Genomic DNA, 21,204 nt, shown 5'->3' with positions numbered 1-21,204 from the left:
TCTCAGACAGCGGTTATTTTCTAAGTCGTTCCCAATCCCCCGAATGATCCCATTTCATAAATTTCCAACTTTCTTCGACCACCAAGGCAACGCTAAAATCTTGTAAACTTACTTGGTTATAATTACCATTTTAACATGGCAGTGGATTTCAGAGTTGTTGCTGTGCTATATTAGATGCTTTATTATCGTCATGAAGGATGGTGAAACAAGGAATTCAGATTTATGCCAGGGCAAAGCCGACAAAACAAAAAGCAGGGGTAAGCTAGCTCGGCGCCAGAACAGATTGATTTTTTGAACGAGCTTCGTTATTTTGTAGCGAGTTTATTTAAAGAGTTACTATACTTTAGCTACTGTACCTCCTGTTAATAAGGAAGTGAGTAAGTCAAAGATTTATAACGATTATTCTAGTATAAGGAAAGCTATGTGATACAAGCTTAATATGAATTATATTAAGCTAAAAAGAAAATAAACAGGTTTCTTATTAGATATTATCCTAGCCGTATTGCTATAGAGTCCTGTAGAGTCTAACACAACTCATAATAAGACATTTACATCCAAAAAAGTAGAGGAAAATTCAAGGAATTTTCGTTTAATCAATGTAGGCAAAAACAAACAATACAATGATTTTCTAATTAAAAAGGTTTAAGCTTATTAGTTTAGGAAAAAATTCTTCTCTCTTCACAGATACGTTGTTTAATTATTAAGCGTAGTTTATTTGGATTTGGTCTAATATGATTTGGGAAAACACCCCCGATGTTGTCTGAATTAGCCAGCCAACCCTTGGTTTAAATTATTGTGTTCCCTAAGGACTCAGTGAAGTGAATTTCAACCAGTAGACATGACCTGGCAGCTCATCCATTGACATGCTGTGAAATATTAATTGAAATTTTAAGTTAAATTTTCTTTCTCTGTCTTTTCAGCTTTATGAAGCTTATGAAGATGAGGGTGGAGGTTCCTGTATTGCCTTCACTGTGCCAAAAGATCTGGCCGATGGTTACATCAATAACAAGAAAGAAGTATATAAATTTAGGTTTGTGTGATGCTCTTAGCACTTATTTAGAAGACATAACTATGCCACTTGTGACAACTTTACCATTACCCCTAGGATTGGTCTATGACACAAATTTCCTTTTGTGTTAATCAAGTCTTCAACTGGCTTGCAATAATTACACAACAATTATTGTTGTGTACAACTCAGAAAATGTTACAGGATTTTGAAACATGTTTTAAAACCTATAGAAATCGTACAATAATGTGATGCTATATAATGAAGGTTGTATGTGATTTTTGTATGATGGGAGCAGCCTGCACTATAAAAGACATATGCAGCAAAGTTATATAATTATTTAACTGCAGCATAAATTGGCGGTTAGCCAGAATTAACGGCCTGCACACTAGCAATCTGCTTGACCACAGTAAAATCAGCCCCCAGACTAGACTTAATAGTTATGTCCTGAATCTTGAAACTCCTGTAGTCTGACTTATATTTTTCTAGTGTCTGTAAGTTTGGCTTCTTGACTCCTTAGACAACAACTTTGATAATGTACCTACAGTATAGCATTCATGACTGATTAGAAGAAAAAATGCAAATGAAAAACAATTATTATTATTATCTCATACAGGACTTACTGTATTACTATAAGCAGTGTAGTCTCAAAGTCCATACTAAAATATTATCATTGAGATAAAATGGAGTTAATTTTGTTATGCATGTGTAAAAGGGTCACCTAGCACTGTAAGTGATGATAAGGTACATGTATTATTGTTTTGTTTTTATAAATTAAACAAGGTTCAACAAAGTCTTTGATCAGGACTGCAAACAGGACGAGGTTTTTGAAGAAGTAGCACAAGGAGTTATAGACAAGTAGGTGTAAAACATTATTGAGTTTTAGTTTGTGCTGGAACTGCTTTTATTAATAACTAGTAAAAATTTTGAATAAAATTATTTGGTCCCTTTATTTGCTCCTTGATTAGCTCATAGTAAAATACAGCTGTGATGATCAATGGTGTACATGTAGTTTGAATCCAACCTCACGTAATTTAAGCCTTGTAAAGAAACAGAAGTGGGTGGCGTGGTGACCTCATGGTTAGTATGCTTGTCTTCAGATCAAGTAGTCGGGTTCGAACCCTGGCTGGAGATTTTGTGTTGTGTTCTTGGGCAAGACACTTTACTCTCACGGTGTCTCTCTCCACCCAGGTGTATAAAATAATGGGTGCCAGTGAACTTAATGGTAGGGGTAAGTTCCCTGTAATGGACTAGCATCACGTCCAGTGGGAGTAGAAATACTCCTAGTTGCTTCATGCTACAGAATTCGGGACAAGCTCTGACCTGATGGGCCACTTGGCTTGTATCCAGACTTTACTTTACCAAAGAAACAGAAATACGCTCGTGTGTTAGTGTTAGGTCATTGTCACATTAACAGCAAACTAAAGTTATATAATATTCTTTTTGTGGAATTGAATTCAAACAGATGAGATAGCTACACTGCGCTTTATTTTATGATTGCAAGACTATACATGCACCTGCCTGGATACATGTACATGTGCCTGGATACCAAACATTTCATTTAATTTGTTTGTTTTAGTGTCTTGACAGGATACAATGGAACAATCTTTGCGTATGGCCAGGTATGATCAACAGTGCAAGAGTAGTCTGTCTGAATTACTTCAGTTGGTGCTTTCTTGGATTGAATATAATTGATATGTAATTTAAGGTCTGATTTAAATTGGTCTGGGTCATTTGTAGTGGTCAGTTCAGCTGGCAGAATAACCCAGATTAATCTAATTCAAGATGCCTCTACTGGTCTTGTGTCAGCCAGCAAGAATTGCAGGGAATCAGCTGGGGCTCTTTTGTGTTTTGTATTTAAACCTGGATTTACATTTACGTGATTGTGTTTGAAAGGACAAAAGGACATAATTATTATAATAAATTATTATCCAACTTAAGGTGTTTGGTCACCATTTTGGCTGGACAAAACAAAATGTTATGCAACTCAGGTAAAAAAAAAAAAAACATTCTATATGATTGTCTGGTTCCGGTCATTCATAAACTGGTTAGCTTTATCTACTGGATAAGAGTTACCGGCTCCTTGAACTACTGGGGTGAGGATGTCGTGTTTATGTTTGGCTACAAGTGACCACAGTTGTGGGTTAATTTTAGTCTACTTTCAATTGTCTGATAGCTAGCATATTTGTGATATGAATTTCTGAAGGCTTGTATAGGAGAGCAGTAGTAGGGGATTGTTTTCTGAAGTAAATATCAGCCTAGAAACCTGGAAAAAATAACGTTGGCAGAAATTTTAATAATTATATACATGTACATGTAGTAAGTTAATGGTAATTTGCAGTAAGTTTGAAACTGAAATGTTTTGTTTACACTCAGACAGGGTCTGGTAAGACATTTACAATTACAGGAGGTGCTGAGCGATATGTTGACAGAGGATTAATCCCAAGATCACTCTCATACATCTTTGAGTACTTTGAGAAGGTTAGCATGACTGTCATATTCTTATTTCTTTAGCAGCTTAGAAGTTACCCAATCATTGAGGGCAGTAACAAGTATTCACTGGGTGGAGTTTGAGTGTTATTATAAGGTGTGGTAACCAGTAAAATCCGTAGTGCATGCTCAGAAGGTTTATTTCAACTACATGTACAGTGTACAAGACTGTTAAGAGTAGATGTTACTGAACATAATGTAAGTCTGGGGTGAGATGTCTGATTTAGGAATCTTACAGTATATACATGTACCTCCTCTGATGTTTTAGCATCCAGGGACAGTGTTCACTGCTCATATTTCCTACCTTGAGATCTACAATGAAAATGGTTATGATCTTCTGGATCCCAAGCATGAAGCATGCAAGCTGGAAGATTTACCGTAAGTGACTAAGGTGCTCTTTAAATACTAAGTTGGCTACAAGGATAAATTTCTAACCCTTAGTTTTTCTCTTTTTGTGTGCCAGGCCCTGTAGATTGCAATTAATTGTGAATGAGTATCTTTCATTCATTTCACTAGAGACTGGATCTTAAATGGGTGGTTGATCTCTAAGAAGTGCTATTAATAATGAAGTGGGTAGTAAATTATGGTCAAGAATCACTCACTTTCTGTATACCTTATACACTGTCAGCTCCAAGTACTGACTTGACAAGCCACGAATCTTGAGACAAACATTTATTACCTGTTTTAAAACCTACTCTGTAAGTACCAGTAGTAAAGCTTTATTTACATAGATAGTCAGTTGTTTTAGAAAGTTGTTAGCAATACTAGAAAGCCAGCCAGCCCATAGCCTGTGGTCATGGAATGGATTTCCAGCTTTTGTTTCATGCTGCCGAAAAAAGCTGGAAATTGGTCTGTATTCACAGGCTAGGCAGCCCAGAGTCCTGCAAGCGGTGGAGTGGTCATTTCCTGTACCTACATGTAGAGTGCAACTGAGAATTCACTTCTGCTAGATCAATTGGTTTATTTTCTCAATGTAGGAAAGTGAACCTGTTTGAAGACAGTGACAATAATGTCCATCTGAAGAATCTTTCTCTACATCAAGCCAGTAACGAAGAGGAAGGTGAGCAGCATTTTTATCAAAAATTAATATTAACAAACTTTAATGAGGAAACATTCGAGATCACTTTCCCAAATCTTGAAGAATTCACAGCTTTTATTGCAAACAGTGTTGAAATCTTTTTGCAATGACCAAAAAACCTTGATTTAAATGATAAAAAGAAAATGGATCAAAATCTACCAATTGCACCCACAGAGGTGACCTCTTGAACCTCTTAAAGTAAACATCTGCCTGTTTTCCGAGTGGTCTACTAAGATGATTGATGGCAGCAAAACACAAAAACATTGTTTGGGCAGAGTTTGGATGCTATGAAGGCACAGTAGTTTGACCTTTTAATTTTCTGAACAGTTAGGTTTTTAGTTGAATCCTTTGTTCCAGATTATCATTAATGGATATGAGACTATGGAATAAAATTTTAATAAAAACATGCTGAAAAATTTCTAACTAATTCTTAATGCAGCTTATCATAGAATATCCATTGATAAGCATCTTTTTATCTCCATGTTTTCTCAGCTCTCAATCTTTTATTTCTTGGAGACACAAACAGGATGATTGCTGAGGTGAGACCTAACATGTACAAAACTGCAGCTCTTATAATAACATACATTGTTAGTTATTTACTACAACAGGTAATTAGATGGAAATAAAAATAATCTGGCAATGTTTTTACCCGCAGACACCCATGAATCAAGCGTCCACCAGATCACACTGCATTTTCACCATCCATATCTCGTCACGTGATCCTGGATCTGCTACCGTCAGACGAGCCAAGCTTCATTTGGTTGATCTTGCAGGGTAAAGAAAATCATTTGGTTAATAGCTTTTGATTGGGGTTGTTGCAAGTATAGCTCACAAGAATGATGTTATGAAATTATTTAATATTTTGTTGGACTGATCACATGTTTTTCTCTTTGCTTGAAGATCTGAAAGAGTTGGAAAGACCAATGTGGGTGGTACTCTTCTCACTGAAGCCAAATATATTAATTTATCTCTTCACTACCTTGAACAGGTAAAGACTGCACATACATGTAGCTTGCTGTGCTTTTAAATTGCCTTTTTATTTGTAACTTACTAAAGAGAATTCTCATTTGGTTTTTAATCTTACCTTATACCTGAAGGTGATAGTGGCATTATCAGACAAATCAAGAAGCCACATTCCGTACAGAAACTCTATGATGACCTCAGTTTTAAGAGACAGGTAAAGATCATTGTATACACACTGTACCTGATGTCAGAGGGAACCTGTCTTCCTATCTGTTTGTGACAAAAGGAGTATTAAACATTACATGTAGGTTGTTAGCATGTGATGTCATCTAGCTTGTAAAATCTAAATTGCTCACTTCAAAACTCTGTCCTTTCAACATGGTAAATTGCAGCTTTTGATTTCTCAAAACTGCTTTTCTTTGGAGATCCAGTCTACTGGATATATATGTATACATGTATGGCTTAGTCCATTAGTAGCAGAATCAAAATGTTTGCTCTAACAAGACGTAACTGAGTCTGGGTAATTTTGTTTACAAATGAACCACAGGTTTGATAATTTAATTAACTGCAGATTGTGTAACAAATTTACTTTTAATAGTGTTGTTGAGCAAGTTGGATTAATTTTGTAGCAAAACAACCTGAGGCAGCAGCAAAAAGCCCAGATACCTCCTCTGTTTTCCAACTTTTCTCAGATATTCTGCATATAATAACTTGGTTATTTTTCTTCTTCATTTCAGTCTTGGAGGAAATTGTATGACCACAATGATAGCAACATGTTCCCTTGAAAAGAAAAACTTAGATGTAAGCTATGGTATTCATTTTTGAATGTGGGTGTAAAATTCAACTGGACAATTTAACAAAAGAACTTGTAGTAACGTATTTTGCAGTGTGACTACTGGTGTAAGAGTTACATTGACTTTTGCCATGAAGAGCTAGAATCATTTTTTCAACATTTTTATTTACTCTTCTTTTGCTTTAAGGCCTTTATGTGTTATGTGTGATGTGGTAGTCGAAATCGTTTTGTTGTGTGGGATCTGTTTCCATAGCCTGTGTTTAGCCAGGAGGCTTCTATACACCAGTGCAAAGTTTCAGATTTCTTCTTGGCTTTGTTTAAAATTTAAAACTACATTTGTTTCATAATAATTGATTCAAAATTAATTCAATTGCAAGATCATGGTCATGCGTTGAATAAAGTCATTTTCAACATTATACAGGATGTACTGGATTTGAACCGTTATTTTCTTGTCACTTGATAATGATGTCATGACGACATCGAAACGCTGTGTAAAATTTCTATCACTCATTTTTATTTTGAAATGTTCATCAAAATATAATACCATTCAAGTACTGGATTTGGTTTACCATATTTTTTACTTTAAGTTACAGCACTAGCAGAGCTGTATGTTTGTGTAGATTTTCCAAGAGCTGCAATTTGTTCTTTTGTTTGATGTTGTACAAACGAGGTACATGTAATCTGCAATGCAGACATACGGTGTACATTGTAAAGCCCAACGTAATTAACAAGAAGTTTTATTTGTCTGCTAGAACAAAGGCAAAAGGAACTATTAAATCGTTTTGTAACTGTCATATTGAGACATGAAAAAATAACTTGGAGATTTATATTAATTCAGTGTATTTTCTTTTGCAGGAATCAATTTCAACGTGCAGATTTGCTCAAAGAGTGGCCATGATAAAGAATGATGTACTGCTCAATGAAGAAATTGATCCTAAACTGGTCAGTTGAGATTGCCTCCCTAATCAATCACACAAATTTGTCGCCAACGTGAAGACTTCCCTGTTCACATTGCCGAAATGCCCAGGGATACTGTAGGGATTGGGCGGGCGGGGGAGGGGGGGGGGGGGGGAGAGAATTGCTGGGGTGCAAATCTTCCAGAGTTTTGTGTTGGTTAAAAAACTTGCATGAAAAGGTCTATTAAGAAACCAAGTACTAATAAAAATAGAATTTGGAAATCATTGGGAACATGGAAATTCAAATCTTATGATGTCAAACTGTCTAGTAGTGTTGCCAGGTTTATGTTTCAGTGCTGTTGGATTTAGAGGAAAGTTAAGATCACACGTTGTGTCTGGTAGTTGAGATTGTGAACTTTATTTTGTTGTCATTCCTCAGCTGATTGCGCAGCTTAAGGCAGAAGTACAGAGACTCAAAGATGAACTGGCAATGGCGTCAGGACAGGAGTACACCGGCGAGCTGACAGAAGATGAGATGGACAGGTAATAAGATTTAATTGACACAAAACTTTAAGCGAGAAAAAAAGAGTTTGTGTGTGCAGTTTTATCCACGAATATGACAGTATTATACGTCAGCCAAGATCAGTTTTAAAGACCAGAGACTACATCGTCGTCTGACAAATAATTTTACACTCAACTCCCAAGAGGACTCCGAGACTTCTGCTCTGGTTTTTGAAGCGTCAGTCACCAAAAACAGTTCTTTTCAGAACTAGTCTCCCCCAGACGATCACACGAGACAAACTATAGTCCAGTTTTGGCCCTCTCTCTGTCACGGAACTCTATACTCTTGTGTCACACCCTCTGTCACGAAACGCTACGCTCTCGCGTACTGTTGTGTAGCAGAGGAAGGGCCAGAACTGGACTTAACAAAGTATTGATACTCCTGGGTTCAAATCATATACTATTAATAATTGTGTCCTCTGTAGACTGCGCAGGGTGGTGAAAAGTTACATTGAAGACGGTGATCCTGACTCAGCTCTTAGTGTTGGTGCAGACATGCGAAAGATCAACTACTGCTTTCAGCTACTCAAGGTAAAGAGTCCTTGTTGTGTATAATTTAAAGGGAAAGCAATGAAACCGTCTGTTATCGACCCTGAGGTTAACGGCAGGAGAGTTTTGTTTTTGCTAATTCCACGGAGGTACGGTAGCCTGATGGTTAGGGGACTGGACTACAGAACGCATAGTCCTGGCTGATCCTGAATGGCCTGTACTCTTTTAGTATTAGTTTTGAGTAGTTTAGTGCCGGTACTTCAAGATGAGATCAATTAGTTGATAATATTCTTTTGTCTCATTACCTTCTGCTAGACATTGTGTTGATATTGTAGGGAGAAATTAAAGTTTGATGAGCAAAAAGGCTCTATCCAGCGAAATCGTTATTGCATTTTTACTTATTGCAGAGTCATGTGTTGGAAAAGAGCAAAAAGAGTCCTTCTCCTCCCTCACAGAGGTAAACTTCGTTCAGCGTATTGCTAGATTTCTAGCCACGTAAAAATCACAGTACGCAATGCAAGATTGACTTAAGGCTAATTAAACGTTCTCGCTAGTTTTAGTATTAAAATGTAATTCGTAATCTCCACTGAATGGGATTGGTTAGGGATAAACAAAGCTACAGTCAATTTTCCCCTTCACCAATCAGGACGTCATACAAACCAAGGGTTGATCAATTTTCCCGCGCCTGCCATTGTTTACACTGCTTTACCTTGCTCCCCATCCGCGCTCCTTGGTCTCTGATTGTTTCATTTCTATCACTATTTTGTCCTCGTAGTGATTGGCTCTGTAAATTTGTTAAGGTTATTCCTCAGAAATAAAAGTTGCCGAACAATTTTTTTTGAAACTTTCCATGAATGTTCCCTACCAGACGCTGTATCGAAAAATACAATATAAAAGATAGGTCACCATGCTCGCTAAAGAGATATGATGGGTCAATCCCACTTATGTCTAGCCACGCGCGTTATTTCATCAGTTCACGTTACGTAGCTGAAAGCAAAGGTTATTAAAGCAATACTTGAAAAAATCTTGATAAAAATCTACCAGCGATAGGCATGGGAAAAACTTCACATGCGCAATTTAGGGAAAGAAAATGCTTTTTTTAAATTATAATTTTTATTTGTTACTAGGACCCCTGCAATCGATGGCGTCCTTGACAGCAGCTATTTGGGAAACCACTCGGAAGTGAACAAACTGAAAGAACTGATCCGACAGCGAGATAACGAGATAAATATCCTTTATCATCGGTTTGAAAAGAGGTATTGGCATAACAGATGGCTGTGTTGTGGCTGCATGAACTGGTTAACTCGAGGATCATATGTCTTACTAGGCTCTTAAACACCTGTTAACTAAAGGAAGAACGTTACTTTCTGAAAATGTGGTTTAAACTGAGATATCTCTGGGATGTTCCTGACAAAAAAATAGATATCAGTGTAATAATACACGGTTCCACTCTCTTCACAACCAGTAAAATTGTGGTGAAATTATATATAGAGCCTGTGACACTTACATGTAAATGCAGTGGAGAATAAGATAGGAATATTAGTGAAGTATTGAACTAGAGATCATGCCCTTGGAAAAAGCGTTAAAACTTTCTTCCAAGTTTGTACGACTGTGTGAAAACTTTATCCACGCAGCCATGCAAACGGTACAAAAGTTGAAATTCTAAATTCATGATTTGGAGGATATTTACACCTTTCCTCTCTAACCTGGCAAGATGGTTACATTTTCGTCCGCTCCGGCTAAGTTGTTTGGTGACGGGTTCTTCTTCTAATTGCAAAATGTAAGTCCAGTGGTATTTCATTAATCTTGTAATAAACCCTCTACTATAAACCGGCATTTGACTTTTCGATTCTGAAGTTTGATCGGTAACTAACTTCTCCTTACATAATCTGTACAATGTGAAGTAGACGGGTGAGGAGATTGAAGAAATTTATCACCGACAGAAGTTTGTCTTGATGTAGGATCAAATTCTCAAAACGGAGATGAAAGAAATATGTGACGATCAGTAGGGAGAATTGTGTCAGCTATTTAAGTGTTTTATTTATTTATTTTATTATTAATTATGATACTGTATCAGTTGTTAACGTAAATAAATTAAAAGCTGTCTCAAACTCGAAATAACCACTGACAATAACTTTTAGTTTGCTTAATAAAATCTGTGATCCGATAACTGAAAAATAACAATACAGGTTAAAGATATAATAACTATAACTATACTTACTAACAGTTTACACAAGTAAAGTTTTGATGTAATGTAAAGATCGTAACGAAAATAGCTTAGTGTTATCAATAAATTATCTTTATACAGATAAGCTCTTGAATTAAATTAAAATAAAAAAAAACCGATGTTGGGTAACAGGTTGTAGTAGTTAAGAGGGTGCAAAGTTATCGCCGATTGTGAGTGGTACTCGACAAAACTGCTTGCAATAATAATAGTGAATGCTGCGGGAACGTTTGACAACACAGCTTGAGCCTTTCACTGAAATAGACAAGATTGAAATGAAACTAGCAAAACTAACCTTAAAAACTGTGTTTCTCAGGCTAAACTGGGAAACGACCGGACTTACTAGGCGCATCGCTTTGCTAGCGAGCGGGACAGTGGACAGCTTATCAAACCTGTTTCAACTGGATAATCTGGATGAGAGTTTAGAATTGACCACGGGAGACCAGCACCGCCCTCTCACGGCTGGACACGGAGAAGAAGAAGATGCTTTTATTGGACAAATGGACAGAGAGGCGATGCGTACTCTCGCCAAACTCTCCGCCGATGTAGAATGTTTCACTCTCAGAGAGTTGAAGCAAATTCACAGGCGCTCTCGGGTAGCTATTGAAGCTGGAATGACTAATAACCTACACATTCATAAGCACATTATGAAGCTTTTGGAGAGTCACGTTGTGTTCGACTCGGAACAACACAAAATGCGCAGGTTGGACATCGCTCACAAAGAAGCTATGGCTAGTTATAAAACAGCCTTGGAGCGATGCTCTAACTCACACGACAAACTCAGGGATGCCGAGAAGCAAAGATTGGAAGCTGAGGAGGAATATATCGAAGCCATGATGGAACTGAATCGAGCAGAGCAAGAGAAAAAGAAGGTTTTATCCGTGATTGAAATGCAGCATGGTGGCAGAAGTCGAAGGAGGACGACTTCGATGTAGATGAATCTACACTTAGGTTTCGCACCACACTACACTGTAGCTGTCTCTTTATTCAGTGCATGTAAAAACTATTTTTTAAGTAAGAGATGTAAGCGATGTAGCGCGGTTTGCAACGCCGCGAAACTGTTGCCAAGTCCATGTGAGTCTAAATTTAATTTCGACCAAGGAATTAAATGCCTTGGTGGCTGAACTGTTGTTCAGCCATTGTTGCTCAATGTTCAACTTCAATATTCTCAGGACTCGCCGTTTTTTGTACACGTTCTTTAATTCTTTTTGGGCGAATTTAATTCTCGATCAAGATTCTGGTTTACTCAGTTACTTGATTCTTACTAGTTGCTCCGAGGTTAGAAAAATTAACTGCTAGAGTTGAAAGCGTTCTTGTGTCGGAAGGGGCATTGTCTTTTACGGAACAGTCGCAAGTTGAAGATGATAGAAAATGTCAATACAGTAGTACAAAATTGTTCTTCAGGGTGCACCAGTTTGCGTACACCAAAATAATAGTTATGACCAAACTGGGGCTAAAAGCTGAAGTAATCCAGGCAATTGACGTTTGAAAAGATTTTAGTTTTACTACAAGCAATCTATCCGAGAGAATTCGTTTGACGTAGCCAGAATTTCCAGCAATTTGCGATTATTTGTATAATACGTGCAAGGAATAGGGTACAAGTCGCATCTATTTTTGATCGGAGTAACAATTAAAATTAGTCCTGTTTAAATCGAACAATAAACTGCTGGCTGTAATAGCTGTAATGGAAGTTATGTACATGGAATTAATTGTGGCCTTGTGTTTCATTATGAACTATAAAAATTGTGCTATGTAGGGTATACAAGGGGAATGTTGTAGTTCCCGTGAAGGCACATCAACGAGTGTAGTAATCAAATACAAGTCTTCAACTTAAATGAGGTATTTTTTTAAACTAATAAATTCATAAACTTGCTAAACGTATCGTTAACGGTAGCTGGAGGGAAATATTAACTTATTTGTTTTGAAATAAAACCTACTTTACAAAATAGAGCTGAAACATAAACAAAGGTACAATGTAAATGCTTTAATTAACTTTTCATTCTAAACCGTTAAATAAAACACAGACTCTAAACATAAGGGTCGCATTCCTGCTCAGCTTCGATCTTTGTACTGTCACATCTCCTTCAAATTCTCTTGGCTGCTTTCCAGCCACTTTTTAAAGTCTACTGAGGAGGAATTGACATTTGGTCACTTATACTGGTAACTATCAACATATCACATTTGAATAACGGAACATGATCAAAACCCTAGTAAATTCCAGTTCCACGTGTTCTGCGCTCTGATTTGCTCTGGCGTACCAGCATCTCATTTATTGGGTGTGAAGCTATTTTAAACGTGCGGTGTATTCCATATTAGGGAGCGCTAGGTTAATAATTCAAAACACGGTGGACAAGTTTATTTTGTCCGTATTGTTCAACGTTCCGTGAAATGTGAAGTTTTTTCCGTTACTGATTTTCCTTTATTTCCACTGGTCAGTTTAAATACGAAATCCTCTCAGACCGGTAGTATTCGTTGTCCTTCTCGTTTGCCACATATTCTTTTCACTTTGGTTCTGAAATTCTGGTGATACATCAATATAATTACTAGTAGATGATTGTCTGTATTCTCATTACCTGCCTATTTGACAATATATTGATCCTGTATGGAGAAATTTGACGTTGATCTCTCTTGAGACTTGGTTAAAAAAGTCTTCTTCGTGATCTCTCTGCGGTACTTCTCTACTGTTTTTGTACCTCGGAAAAAATATTATTTGTTTTGTCATTTCCTTTGTTTGACAACTAGATTTACGATTCCGAAAAGCTGTTTTTTTCCTGTCGCCGCTACAACACATGGAGAACAATGGCACATGTCAAAGCAATAAGCTTGAAATGGTACAAGCTTGACACCTCACTGAACCAACGAAGGTTTCACTTTCACAGTATGGCTGGATAGCTGCTCATCAACTGGTACAACATGTGGCATGCCATCTGTTACCATGAATTACTGGTGTTCGTAACACTTGGTGAATTTTCAAAAACACAGTCTCGCGATATAAGCTTTTACAGTGTTACGTTGTTAAATTGCTTTCGTTTTTGAAATAATTCACTCGGAAAGTTCTAAAATCAACTTACCGCAGCAGTTGAATGGTCATTTCAATAAATAAGTTGTTAAGTAGCGTTGCCGGTGTATTAGGGAGTTTAGGTAATTAAGGCGGCGACTACGAGGACAACGTCGATTAAAAAATGAATTTATATTTTACCTACGAATCTCGCGATACTACTCTTAAGTCACTGACTTTCTTTATCGCTGTTAAACTATCTCAAAACTAAATTTTGAACACAGCGATAAATTTGAAGTAGATCACAATTTTTTAAAAATTACCCGTCGCGGTTCACGTTCCCCAGACAACGCAATTTGGTCATTTCACGTTGTTGTTTTACAGAGGACGGCAAAGAAATGTACCAAGAATTATAACGCACGTGCACAGCCATTGTATTGCTCATTAAATCTTTTGTTTAGCGACGTTCCTATTGCCGTCGCCGTCGTGGTTTTGTTACGTGTTAATTTGAAGCGTTCTCTATCAGACTGTACCACTGGTTCTTGATTTCTAAATAATCTTTGACCTGACATAAAGAATGGTTCTTAATTCCAACGCAAAAGAACTTCTTAATGCTATATACTTTAAAACATGAACCCGCCGCTACACTTGAAGTATGGTGAACTCTTTTCTTAGCCCGAAAAACGTATTCTTCGTTTTGCCAGCCGTGAAATTCACGGAACATACCAACATTGGCATGGTATTCCACTGAAATGACTGCTGTTGCAATTCTTATTTGAAGTTGTAATGGTGTCTTCTTGGACCATAACAAAAATATCCGTGAATCCAGTGAGAGGTGGTTTTGCGCGGCGGACGGCAAACTTTCGTGTCGCAAGAAACTTGATCCGTTCGCTTACGAAACGCTTGTGTGTACATAAATCTTAGATCTTATTAATGAGGCTGAATAAAAGATAGGTCATGTGAATAAGTTCTACTGCATTGTGGGATTTTGAAGGAATTTTCAACCCACGTGATCTCCGCGGTAGAGGAACTTTATGGGGTGGTGGGTGGGGATAGGTTGAACGTGTATTTTCTCAGCTTTCTGCAAGTAGTTAAACTGAACAAGTTTAAATAGTGTGGACGTGTTTTTGTTTATAGTTGCGTTGTTTAAACGTTGATAAGTTGAAATTAAAGACCTCTACTAACTGTAAGGTTAACGTATAGCATATCATATTATACCTTATCAGTCAATATGCATCCTTAACCACCGTTCAGACATTTTGGTAGGCATGCTGAAGAAGGAGAAGAAACGCACCGCGGACCTCGAGATGTCTGTAAAACAAGGCGGGGGGCGAATCCCAGACGGGACGGGTGGGGTACCAGACGGCATTAGACGGAGCACCAGTCAGCCCCTGAGTGATGATTCAGAGAGTGAACTGTCCAACTTGAGATCTGCGGGTAGAGCACGAGTGAAAGACAGACCGTCTTCAGATACCACTGAGGTTTACACGAATAACTCTTGTGTTCAGATTGTTTTTGTTATTCAGTAACAATTTTCGAACGTTCAATTAGCCACGGCCGCCACTGACTTGATTGTTTGTTTTCTCGTAGAATCGTGCACACCCTCAAGCGCCCGGCGATGACGCCAGTAATCACAGGCCCCCCTCTGCTTACAGAAGAAAGCTGGGTAAGTAACGTTAATAACTACTGGCCACATTTAAAATTGAAATTAAGTCAAAGTCAGTAAACGAACCTTACATTGTATCTGCGAGAGAAGCGACTGGACTTGACGGGATGGGAGCTCAATACAGGCCCCCTCCCCTCCCCCGCAGCAAAAGCGGTCAGCTTGCCCTACTGGAGATAAGAGAGGCAATGTGAGAGTAACAGATCTTGACCAAGAACGCGGTTCAGTGACCCCTGTCAGGGATCGAATCCGGACAGTTTAATCCAGAAATTGCGTTCTGATTTAAAATGCGATAGGACTGGCATTATTAGGGATATTTTTTTAGTCAGATAAGATAGGAGTCAAATTTTTCAACTGGTGGATGGTTAACCCAGTGAAGGAGAAATTAAGGCCTGGTAGTAGGCAAAAGCCCTAAACTTGTTGTAGTTTTTGTTCGTCAGCACTTGCTCAGATGATAGGAAAGGAAACCGATTTCGCAGAAGGGACATTTTTGTTCCACTGTTAATCCTTTCTTTATCCCCTAACTTAGATGAAATGTCAGTTGGACGTAAGGAAGCTTTCGAGACTTTCCGGCGAGACTATCCTCACAACGACACGATAGAGGAGAATAAAAGAACACTCAAGCAAAGGTTAGTGCATGTCTAGGTGTGATTTGCTCCTGTCTTTTCCCCTGTTCCGCGCAGCAATTTCGCTTAACCAGTCATGGGATTCAAGTATCTGATCATCACCTTAACCTTAACTGAGAGATTCACCCAATGAGAGTTCAAGAAAGAGTTGGATATCTAGAACGAAGAAGTTTAATCCGTGTAGCAGGTGCAGGTGGTAAACGCTGGACGTGAGCGGAACGTGCGCGCGTGGGCAACGCGCGAATGGGAAGAGACGCGTATACGTCGAAATTGCGTGCGTGTTCTTCAGTTGTCGAGCGTTGATAAACGTGGAGTGCGCGTTAAGCTTTCGTATTGTTGTAGTCGACATGATACTGTATAATTTGAGAACAAATCTTTAAACCATTCACGACAGCGAAATAATCAAGGCGCAAGTTATAAATTGTTTTTTTTTCTAAATCAAATGACATATTGTCGAATGATCAAGAAGTTTCTTTCTTTTTTCTTTAGATATGCGGAGGCTAAGAGACTCGGAGAGCAAGTGAACTCATCACGACAAAAAATAAGTAAGTCCTTCTCAGTGCATTTTTCTGTCCAAGCAAACGTTCGTCACACAATTTTCCTTCAAATACATGTTCAAATGTTGTTTATAATGAACAATACGCTTACCTACACCTAGTAGCTAGTTCACGGGCATGTCACTTAAACTGAAAGGAACAAATATTTCAAACGAAAAAGGCTTAAACATCCCAACTGGCGGGAGGCAGAGCAGTTGGCTATGACCTAGGTTCTACCGAGAAACAACTCCAGCTTAGTGGTCAGAGCGGGACTTGATCCCGCGACCGGTGACCCGCGCGGATTTCACGTCCGGCGCCCTAACCACTCGGCTACTTCCTCCTCCTCCTTCCCTTGGCTTTGGGACAAAAACTGAAGAACGCCTGTTTGTAGTGTTTGGGGGGCTGGTTTCGGAAGAACATGATCTTGTTAGTAATGACTTCAAATTGACGATTTTTTTAAATTTCAGATTCTATAAAAAGTCAAATCGAACAGCACAGAGTTCGTCGTTCAATGCAAGGTACGGTGTATTAAGTAGACAGGAGGCCTTCCGTGTGGCACGAAATTTTTGCGAGTTTTGCGGTTTTTTCCACGATCCGCAAAAATAAGTTCCCGCGAATAAAAGTTCCCGCAAAAGTTTTCTCCGCAAAAATTTACTCCACTGGCGAAACTAGACATACAAACATCACAAGTAGAATCTTGAAACCATTTATTTAACGAAACGTCTCTTTCGTTCAGAAACAAAACTCGAGAGATATGTACCGTAGTTTTTGATGATCCATCGTCGGAGCAATCAACCACACTAGGACAAGATGTAATTGTAATGGAATGAGACTGAGTACCGTGTTTTACATGTCTTCATGTTGTTCGACTGGTCGATTTTTCGTAGTGAAATGTGAAATGTTGCAATTGGCGATTTGCGCGATGGTGTCATTTGACTACAACTATCAGAATCTTCTTATGTTAATTAGGACAATTGTCGTTAAAGCCCCTCTGGGGCTTCGAAATTTAAATGATAGAGAAAAAATGAAATAAATTCTGGTAGTTGTTGTTAAATGACGCTGTCGTGCAAATCTGCTATTCCAAGTAAACGCGACTCCCTGATAATCCAAAAATTAATACCAAGCAAGAAAAACCATTCTTTTACAATCGAAAAAATTGGTTCCCGCAAAATACAAAAAATACCGATTCCAAAATTAAACTCCCGCAAAAAGTTCGTGCCACACGGCAGTTAAATTTCACCATTGAGTGTAAGCAAAATGAAATAGTTACTTGATGAATTTATTTACATGCTACTGATAAACGTTCGTGTAACACGAGATAGAGCCTTTAATAACGGTTCTCAGTATATTTACTCCGTCCATAGACACTCGAATCTATGAGAGAAAAAAAAAGAATGTAAAAAGTGAATCTGTTGTACAAAGCCTACGAAAACTTTTAAATAGTTTAGTGAAAGATAGAAGATGATTACTCGTCCTTCACACTGGATGTATTGGTAGAACTTTCTGGAAATTATTTCGCACAAGAGAACGTTTACAATAATGGCTGTTTTTGTGGAAGGTTTTGTTAATGGCACTGAAGGGATGGAGGAAGTCGATCCCGTGGAACAGAACTTAAGGCAAGCTATTGAGGAGGAAAAAGCAAAGTAAGTGATAGAATGCTCCAGGCGATTTTCTGACAGTGAAATGCTTCTCGGCTCTTTAAAGGAGCTCAGTCACGACATTTTGAGTAATTTTGGCCACTAACAAAATCAGCTTTAAATTGATGGAAAGTTGAAAATAATAGTGAACTAAGACAGAAAAACACCAAAGAGATAATATTATACCTTAACGAAACAAGGATGGTTAAGGATGGAGAAGATTGACACCGATTTCAAACGAAGAACTTGAAAAATTTAAGCTTAACTTTTCGGGATGCGCAAACCGTGACGTAATTCCTGCTTTTGTCCTGTGTTGAGTTTGTGGGGTAAACATTGCCTGTTTCCTTGGTTAGATACAAGGACAGCTTCACCCGCCTTCGGTCCCTCAAGACTGAGATCGAACACCTTCAGCATCTGCTAGAGAAATCCAAAGTCAAGATGCAGAAAGATTTTGAGATCTGGTGGGCAGAACAGGCGGCCTTCACCCAGGTATGACAGCAATACGAGCTTGGTCAGATTGGACTCATGTACAACGAAAATAATCGCTTGAATAATGCTAACAATAAAATAATCTTTGTTTACAATATTTGCCTCATTAGCGTAAGCGATACAGTTTCTGATGGAGTTGCAAAAACATTAGTTCTGAATATCATTGAAACAGTACAGCACGATTAACAGTCCCAAGGAATTTGAACCCGATGTACTGAATACCGTTTGTGCGTCGCAGGTTTTAAAACTCAAAATTTTTAAAAGAATGTATGAGCTCATTAGCGCTTTTGCCACCCAGAAATTTTTCAGTTGTTGAAAGCCAATTTCTCCTCGAATATTACACCCAAAGAGCCACTAAGTTTCACAAGCTCTTTAAATGTTTGTAGTCAATTCGTTTCTGGTGTGATGCCTTCTCTGCGAAAAGTCGTAAAATGTAAACAATGACGTCAGCAAAGATATCTTCCTATTGCTTTGTGGTCTTAAAAATATTAGGTCTTCACTTCGCCTTCTATCCATCGTTTATATGACTTTTTTCCATTAGCCACCTGATGAAGTGCGAGCAGCGTGGAAAACCCCTCCGATATCCCCCGTTCGACCTCCATCCGCCCCTCGGAGACGTGATCCAGACCCGGGTGGCTTATCAAATCCCCGGGGAGACGAGTCTTCCCGTAGCACCAGACCAGGGAAATTCGTATCCAAGCTACGAGCCGAGGCTCATCTGGCGTCTTCAGGAGTGGTGTCATCTGTTACCCGTCCGTCTGTTCATGGTTCCAATTCAGACAGTGGTTTAAGCAGCTGGTCGACATCTGCAGCAACAGTAGCAGCTGATGTATCGAGTGTGGGAATCGCCGCAAGAAATAAATCGGGGTGCGTAGTTAATGACAATAAGATAGGGTCAAGTTATTAAAGGAAAACATTTGATGCGTTTTCCGAGTGAAACCACCGTTTTTAAATTACTCGTGTTTTCAGAGTGAAACCTCCGTTTCAAATTCCTCCGGCATAGTGTGGACGGAAAACATTTGATGCGGTTTCAGAATGAAACCTCCGTTTTCAAATTTCACCGGCGTAGTGCGGACGCCGGGGGCCTTAATGAAAATTGCAGTTATATCGCACCCTCAAATTTTACGGATACATCGACAATAAAGAACACAAATTCTATCAAGCCGTTACGTATATCAAGTCATGTCTCAACTAGAGTTCGCTCCATAAAGGAAACTAAGAGCTTTGGATCTCCTTGAGAAGTTTATACTGTATTGTAAATATTTCCAACGCTTAAACAATTTGGACGATTTTATTTGTGGACACTGTTTTGTCCGAAATTATTTTCAAGTGGTGTATCCATTTTTGGACTTTGCATAATTTGAAAATCCCACCTGAAGCGACTTGAAAACCATGATGTAATCGATACGTTATAACTTTGAATCTCTCCACAGTTCCTCTAGTGACGTCAGCACTGGTTCTGGATCAGTGAAACTGACTGGTGACACCCGAGCTGATGCCGACATCTTGGCTTTTATAAAAGCGAGACAGAATTTGTTACAGCAGCGAGGTTTGTTGCTTCACACTTAAGGTTACTTATGAAGACTCCAGTATTATTATGTTTTAGGTGCTGTTTAGTAAACACACAATTTTAACTACAGTAGATCAAAACAACCGAGTGGTCTTGTGGAATTATTCAGTTGACGAGAGTTCTCCTCCGCCCCCCCGAAGGGTACTCCCAGAAAAATTTGGTTGGGGTGTGCGGCCCGCTTCCCAAAACCCTTACCTTTGTCTGTGATTTCCCTACCTTATTTATGGCCTGACCAAACATTTGATACCCTATTTAAGACCTGACCCTTAAATCAATACTCTGCCTCAGACCTGTCTTATAATTAGCTCCCTAGTTCAGACCAATGTTAAAGACCTTTTGAGGGCTTTTGGTGATGGTTTTATCGGTAATGATGAAAAAGTAACTTTTTCTAAAAGAACATGCCTAATTCAAGACTAGAGTGCAAAAACCACACCCTATTTGATACCAAAATGGCTAAAATCGATATCCTGTTTCTGATCAAAACGACCAAAAAACCAAACCCTTTAGGACCGCATATACCTATATAGCCCATATAGGGGAGTACCCCCAGGAGGTTTTCTGTCCGCCTGAATACGCTATTTGACTTTCATTCCCCTCGCAGGGTGAAATTGGAGTTCCACATCAGGTCATCGTCTCTCTTTATTGCAGGTCATCGATAACCGCAACTGGTCCTATTATCAAGGGAACCAAGATCAGTAACAGAGGCCGGCCCTCTATGCCAACCCCACCATGGACGGGCCGCTCTATCTGTTCACCAAAGTGATTGGCACCAAGCTTCAGATACACGAGGGAAGAGAAATATGAAACGTTTCGTTCAACACGTTCTCGGTGCTCATACCACGGAAAGACTGACTGTTGAGATAAATAGATTGCAATGGATATTTTTCTCTTCGGAGCAAACATTTCTATCCTCTGGAAATACAGATAACGAATGCTCTCAATTGCAAGAAAGTAAAGAACACATCGTTTTCGTTGGACGCGAAAAATGTGGCAGATTTTAAAAATGTGTTCACTACGCTCCTTTCCATTCTCATCCGTTAAGTGAGCTCAAATAAATAGCAAAGCGCGAATGAAAACAGGTTCTTCTTCCTGCTTACTTCCTGTATTCACTGCGGGTTCACCAAGGAGTTTTTTTCCCTCCTTTACAAAGTGAGTTTCCTTCGTCATTTTCTCGTGCGTTCAATA

General features: G+C 38.7%; 1 protein-coding gene across 2 annotated transcripts; it reads left to right on the top strand.

Annotated features, from left to right (window-relative positions):
• The first annotated feature begins 15 nt into the window (after positions 1-15).
• On the top strand, positions 16-21,095 carry LOC110056721 (kinesin-like protein KIF6). 2 transcript variants are annotated; one of them, XM_089292449.1, is made up of 27 exons: positions 24-257; positions 921-1,030; positions 1,790-1,864; positions 2,586-2,628; positions 3,383-3,487; positions 3,765-3,874; positions 4,474-4,556; positions 5,067-5,113; positions 5,230-5,348; positions 5,475-5,562; positions 5,672-5,751; positions 6,275-6,338; positions 7,186-7,272; positions 7,666-7,769; positions 8,213-8,318; positions 8,684-8,733; positions 9,404-9,505; positions 14,754-14,979; positions 15,089-15,164; positions 15,691-15,790; positions 16,277-16,332; positions 16,791-16,841; positions 17,882-17,966; positions 18,314-18,449; positions 18,991-19,316; positions 19,883-19,998; positions 20,668-21,095. In XM_089292449.1, exons 1-27 carry the CDS (start codon positions 198-200, stop codon positions 20,676-20,678), a joined length of 2,616 nt encoding a protein of 871 aa, XP_089148575.1. In that variant the 5' UTR covers positions 24-197; the 3' UTR covers positions 20,679-21,095. The 2 variants fall into 2 exon arrangements, with proteins under 2 accessions (XP_089148576.1, XP_089148575.1); XM_089292450.1 differs by lacking the exons at positions 14,754-14,979; positions 15,089-15,164; positions 15,691-15,790; ... (5 more) ...; positions 19,883-19,998; positions 20,668-21,095 and adding an exon at positions 10,817-12,537 and having other exon boundaries at positions 16-257; positions 9,404-9,532.
• The last annotated feature ends 109 nt before the right edge of the window (positions 21,096-21,204 follow it).

This window comes from Orbicella faveolata, unplaced genomic scaffold, assembly GCF_042242905.1.
Source record: "Orbicella faveolata isolate gen_17 unplaced genomic scaffold, um_ofav_v1 contig_24, whole genome shotgun sequence".
NCBI lineage: Eukaryota > Metazoa > Cnidaria > Anthozoa > Scleractinia > Merulinidae > Orbicella > Orbicella faveolata.
The sequence above is the reverse complement of the archived record's forward strand: the minus strand, read 5'-3'. Positions and strand labels throughout refer to the sequence as shown.

Coding starts and splice junctions, on each gene's coding strand:
- LOC110056721 (XM_089292449.1), top strand. CDS start 198: ATGGTGAAACAAGGAATTCAGATTTATGCCAGGGCAAAGCCGACAAAA. Junction 1,031..1,789: donor AAAGAAGTATATAAATTTAG/GTTTGTGTGATG, acceptor AAATTAAACAAG/GTTCAACAAAGTCTTTGATC. Junction 8,734..9,403: donor CCTTCTCCTCCCTCACAGAG/GTAAACTTCGTT, acceptor ATTTGTTACTAG/GACCCCTGCAATCGATGGCG.